This window comes from Bison bison, unplaced genomic scaffold, assembly GCF_000754665.1.
Source record: "Bison bison bison isolate TAMUID 2011002044 unplaced genomic scaffold, Bison_UMD1.0 scf7180017864304, whole genome shotgun sequence".
NCBI lineage: Eukaryota > Metazoa > Chordata > Mammalia > Artiodactyla > Bovidae > Bison > Bison bison.
Window position 1 is genome coordinate 16624463 of NW_011494876.1, and position 6038 is coordinate 16630500.

The 6038-nt window shown below is 58.8% G+C and overlaps 1 protein-coding gene across 1 annotated transcript in view; it reads left to right on the forward strand.

The window, feature by feature from the left end:
* The first annotated feature begins 13 nt into the window (after positions 1-13).
* CELSR3 (cadherin, EGF LAG seven-pass G-type receptor 3) overlaps positions 14-6038 on the forward strand; it is a 26160-nt gene continuing 20135 nt past the window's right edge. Inside the window, exons 1-2 of the mRNA XM_010851899.1 lie at positions 14-3755; positions 5606-6027. Coding sequence (XP_010850201.1) covers positions 14-3755; positions 5606-6027 — 4164 coding nt within the window. The remainder of the gene's footprint in view (positions 3756-5605; positions 6028-6038) is intronic.

Genomic DNA, 6038 nt, shown 5'->3' on the forward strand with positions numbered 1-6038 from the left:
GAAGTGGGGGGTGATGGCGAGGCGGCAGCCGTGGTGGGATCTCAGGGGGCCGACGACCCCGCTACTCCTGCTCCTTTCCCTCCTCTCTTTGTTCCCTCTTAGCCGGGAGGAGCTGGGGGACGGTGGGGGCCACGGCTGGGATCCGGGGGTAGCTGCTGCTACGGGACCAGGGGCGCGGATCGGCAACGGAGCCTTAGCCCTTTGTCCCGAGCCTCCCGGGGTCCGAGAGGACGGAGAGCCTGGCCTGGGAGTCAGGGAACCTGTCTTCGTGGGGCTCCGAGGGGGAAGGCAAAGCGCCCAAAGCGGTCGAGGGCCCCCGGAGCAGCCGGGGCTGGGAGCGGAATATGGGGTCAAGACATTTGGCAGCCGCGGGCGGGAGACCGGACAAGGACCAGGGTCTCTGTTATGCTGGCGCCCAGAGGTCTCCTCTTGCAGGCGGATAGGGCCTTTGCGAAGAGATAGTCTGTCACCAGAGGGTTTGTCCCCAGGGGTCCCAGGCCCGGAGAACAACCCTCCCTTCCCTTCGGACCTTCTGATTCGGCCCCGTGGTTCTCAGCCGGTGTCCTCTCGGAGGAATACTGGGAGAGACTCCTCCCCAAAAGTGGGAACCACGCGCTGCTGCGGGGAACTGTGGGGACCAGGGCGCAGGGGTCAAAGCGAGAGAACAGCGACATCCCGAGCGAGGAGGACAGGCCCCCGGTCGGACCGCCCTCCCGGGGCCGTGGGATCTGGCCCCGGACTGGATTCAGCACCTCGCACAGCGAGGACAGCTCCCGAGTCTGGTTCAGCACCGCGCGAGTCTCGGACAGCTCCCGAGCCTACGCCCGAGCGCATGCGCTCCCGAGGTCTCTTCCGCCGCCGCTTCCTCCCGCAGCGCCCCGGGCCGCGCCCCCCTGGGGCCCCGGCCCGGCCTGGAGCCTGGAGAATACCCCTAGAGGGCCGGGCCCGCCCCCGTCGCGCCGCGAACCGCCACCCACAGTTTCCGCAGTACAACTACCAGGCACTAGTGCCGGAGAATGAGGCGGCGGGTACCGCGGTGCTACGCGTAGTGGCGCAGGACCCGGACACCGGAGAGGCTGGGCGCCTAGTCTACTCGCTGGCTGCGCTCATGAACAGCCGCTCTCTAGAGCTGTTCAGCATAGATCCGCAGAGCGGCCTTATCCGCACAGAGGCTGCTCTGGACCGCGAAAGCATGGATCGCCACTACCTGCGCGTGACGGCGCAGGATCATGGCTCACCGCGCCTCTCTGCCACCACCATGGTGGCCGTTACAGTCGCCGACCGCAATGACCACGCGCCGGTATTTGAGCAGGCGCAATACCGGGAGACGCTTCGCGAGAACGTGGAAGAGGGCTACCCCATCCTGCAGCTGCGTGCCACAGATGGTGACGCGCCCCCCAACGCCAACCTGCGTTACCGCTTTGTGGGGCCTCCAGCTGCGCGCGCCGCAGCCGCTGATGCCTTCGAAATTGATCCGCGCTCGGGCCTCATCAGCACCAGCGGTCGTGTGGACCGCGAGCACATGGAAAGTTACGAGCTGGTGGTGGAGGCCAGCGACCAGGGCCAAGAGCCCGGGCCGCGCTCTGCCACCGTGCGTGTGCACATAACCGTGCTGGACGAGAATGACAACGCGCCCCAGTTTAGCGAGAAACGCTATGTGGCACAGGTGCGCGAGGATGTGCGCCCCCATACGGTGGTGCTACGCGTCACAGCCACGGACCGGGATAAGGATGCCAATGGACTAGTGCACTACAACATCATCAGTGGTAACAGCCGCGGCCACTTTGCCATTGACAGCCTCACAGGCGAGATCCAGGTGGTGGCCCCTCTGGATTTTGAAGCAGAGCGAGAGTATGCCTTGCGCATCCGGGCTCAGGATGCAGGCCGCCCCCCGCTGTCCAACAACACTGGCCTGGCCAGCATCCAGGTGGTGGACATCAATGACCATACTCCTATCTTTGTCAGTACACCCTTCCAGGTCTCTGTCCTGGAAAATGCACCCCTGGGCCACTCAGTCATCCACATTCAGGCAGTGGATGCAGACCATGGAGAGAATTCCAGACTGGAGTATTCCCTAACTGGCGTGGCACCCGATACACCCTTTGTGATAAACAGTGCCACTGGCTGGGTCTCTGTGAGCGGCCCATTGGACCGTGAGTCTGTGGAACATTACTTCTTTGGTGTGGAGGCCCGGGACCATGGCTCGCCCCCACTCTCAGCCTCAGCCAGCGTTACAGTGACTGTGCTGGATGTTAATGACAATCGGCCTGAGTTCACCATGAAAGAGTACCACCTCCGACTGAATGAAGATGCGACTGTGGGCACCAGTGTGGTCAGTGTGACTGCTGTAGACCGTGATGCCAACAGTGCCATCAGCTACCAGATCACAGGAGGTAACACTCGGAATCGCTTTGCTATCAGCACCCAGGGGGGTGTAGGTCTGGTGACGCTGGCCCTGCCCCTGGACTACAAGCAGGAACGCTACTTCAAGCTGGTGCTAACTGCATCTGACCGTGCCCTTCATGATCACTGCTATGTGCACATCAACATCACAGATGCCAACACTCACCGGCCTGTGTTTCAAAGTGCCCACTACTCAGTGAGTGTGAATGAGGATCGACCAGTGGGTAGCACCGTGGTGGTCATCAGTGCCTCTGACGATGATGTGGGTGAGAACGCTCGCATCACTTATCTCCTGGAAGACAACCTGCCCCAGTTCCGCATTGACACGGACTCAGGGGCCATTACCCTGCAGGCCCCCCTGGACTATGAAGACCAGGTTACTTACACACTGGCTATTACAGCTCGGGACAATGGCATCCCACAGAAGGCAGACACTACTTATGTGGAGGTGATGGTCAATGATGTGAATGATAACGCTCCACAGTTTGTGGCCTCCCACTACACAGGGCTGGTCTCTGAGGATGCCCCGCCTTTCACCAGCGTCCTGCAGATCTCAGCCACTGACCGGGATGCTCATGCCAATGGCCGGGTCCAGTACACTTTCCAGAACGGGGAAGATGGGGATGGAGATTTTACCATTGAACCCACCTCTGGCATTGTCCGCACCGTGAGGCGGCTGGATCGGGAGGCGGTGCCAGTGTATGAACTGACTGCCTACGCAGTGGACCGAGGTGTGCCCCCACTCCGGACTCCAGTTAGCATCCAGGTGACAGTGCAGGATGTCAATGACAATGCACCGGTCTTCCCAGCTGAGGAGTTTGAGGTGCGAGTGAAGGAGAACAGCATTGTGGGCTCGGTGGTGGCCCAGATCACTGCGGTGGATCCGGATGAAGGCCCCAATGCTCATATAATGTACCAGATCGTCGAAGGGAACATCCCTGAGCTGTTCCAAATGGACATCTTCTCGGGAGAGTTGACGGCACTCATTGACCTGGACTACGAAGCTCGCCAAGAATACATAATTGTTGTGCAGGCCACATCAGCCCCTCTAGTCAGTCGGGCCACTGTACACGTCCGCTTGGTTGACCAGAATGACAACAGCCCTGTGCTCAACAACTTCCAGATCCTCTTCAACAACTACGTATCCAACCGCTCGGACACCTTCCCCTCAGGCATCATTGGACGCATCCCAGCTTATGATCCAGATGTCTCTGACCACCTCTTCTACTCCTTTGAGCGGGGCAATGAGCTGCAGCTGCTTGTGGTAAACCAGACCAGCGGAGAGCTCCGACTCAGCCGCAAACTAGACAACAACCGCCCACTGGTGGCCTCCATGTTGGTGACTGTCACAGGTGAGGGGCGGGGGTTAAGCAAGTGAGCCAGTGACCTTAGCCTGTCAGGTCCTCAGGGCCCCCCACAAGGCACTTCAAAGAGGGGTTTCCAGACTTTCCAAGAATCCCTTAAGTGCTGCGTTCCTGCACGCCACAGGATCTGCCATAGACCTCCCAGGTTAGGGTCATATAGTCTCTGCTTAGGGTCTTGGACAGTCTCCACTGAACCCCGAAGATTCTAGGGCGTTATGAGCAGACCTCATAAAGACTCTTAAACTGCTTTATTTAAATAATTACTTTTTTTTATTTCTTTTTGGCTGTGCTGGCTTTCTTTCAGTTGTGGCAAGAAGGGTCTACTCTCTAGTTTCAGCATGCAGGCTTCCCATTGCAATCATTTCTCTTGTTGCAGAGCGTGGGCTCTGGGGCACTTGGACTTCAGTAGTTGAAGCACAGGGGGTCAGTAGTTGTGGTTCCAGGCTCTAGAGCACAGCTCAGTAAGTTGTGGCACACGCACTTGGTTGCTCTGTGGCACGTGGGCTCTTCCCAGATCGGAGATCAAATTCCATTTGTCTCCTGCATAGGCAGGAGGATTGTTTACCACTGAGCCACCAGGGAAGCCCAAGAACCGTCCGCTTGTTAATCTAGGGATTGCTCTCCTCCTTCTGAAAGGCTGGAGTAATGCTCTGGATGTCCCAGGAAAAGCCAGCATCATACCCCTGTTCAGATGAAGGGTTACTTTGGGTCCATTCTGACTCTCAGCCTGTGGAGAAGAGGGAGGCCAATCGTTTAGTGGTCGGGAACAGCATCTTCTTTTGGCAGCTTCAGACAGAGAGCAGACCCGTATTAGCCTGGCTGCTATCGATGGGGCTGACTGAGCCCCTGCCCATTGGGAGAAAGTCTGGAGATCCACTTGTCTCTTCTGCAGCCGTGGACCAAGGCTTTTACAAACTGTTCCCTCAAAGGAGAGTGCGGGTGGGAAAAGCTCTTGCAGGCCTAAATACTGGAGGCTGCAGGGGTTGGGACAGACTTTACCAGTGCTTATTCTCCAATTCTGAGGCATAGGACTCCTGGCACTGCCAAAGAAGGCACATCTTCATTCATCCCTCAATTCCCTGGACAACAAACCCTGTCGGCCACCCAATGTGTGGAGATGAGGCATATAAGCACCTCATCCTCATTTCTGAGGGTGGCCACTGAAATCGCAGGACCCGGGTCTGGGGTGATGGGCAGCTTGCTGATCCAAGGATGCTGCGGAGGAGGTCAGGGTCCAAGATTCTCTTGGAGAGAAGGAACTTGCTGACCCAGGGTTCTGGGAGATGCGGTTGAGTGGTCACAGGCCTAGGGACCCTTCTAGTGAGCTGGGAAGACAGTTGGATAACCAGAGATAGGGAATAGGTGATCCCTCACCTGGAGGATATTCTCAGAGGGGATGTTTTGCTAGTTCTGTAGTGCTGGGGAATGGGAGGAAAGAAAGTCAGTCATCAGTGGCCTTTGCTCCTCTTTCTATCCTGATTGGCCTGCTGACCATAAACCTGGGGAAGGGTGGGTTACTGATCACTTAGGGACCATCTTGTGTGCTGTTGGAGGAATGACCTGCTGACCCATGGGCACTACTGGCGGCCAGAGAGTGGGTGGGTTGATCCCTGGCTCAGGCCATTCCCCATGCCGGAAGGAGGGGACAGGAAACAGTACCTTGCTGACACCTTGGTGCAGAGAGAGTTGGTGATCATAAGCCGAGACCCCCTTGTGTCCTGGTAAGGTCAGCCCACTAACACAGAGGTGCTGGGGGACTGGGCCAGTAACCCTCCTCTGTCCCTGGGAGGGGCGGGCGCTGACCCCACACTGACCTCCTCCCCCATTTCCACCGGCAGATGGGCTGCACAGTGTGACGGCCCAGTGCGTGCTTCGCGTGGTCATCATAACTGAGGAGCTGCTGGCCAACAGCCTCACCGTGCGCCTGGAGAACATGTGGCAAGAACGCTTCCTGTCGCCACTTCTGGGCCACTTCCTGGAAGGCGTGGCTGCGGTACTTGCCACCCCCGCCGAGGACGTCTTCATCTTCAACATCCAGAACGACACGGACGTGGGGGGCACCGTGCTCAACGTGAGCTTCTCGGCGCTGGCGCCCCGCGGGGCTGGAGCCGGCTCTACAGGCCCCTGGTTCAGCTCCGAAGAGCTGCAGGAGCAGCTGTACGTGCGCCGCGCCGCCCTGGCCGCCCGCTCGCTGCTGGACGTGCTGCCCTTCGACGACAACGTGTGCCTGCGCGAGCCCTGTGAGAACTACATGAAGTGCGTGTCGGTGCT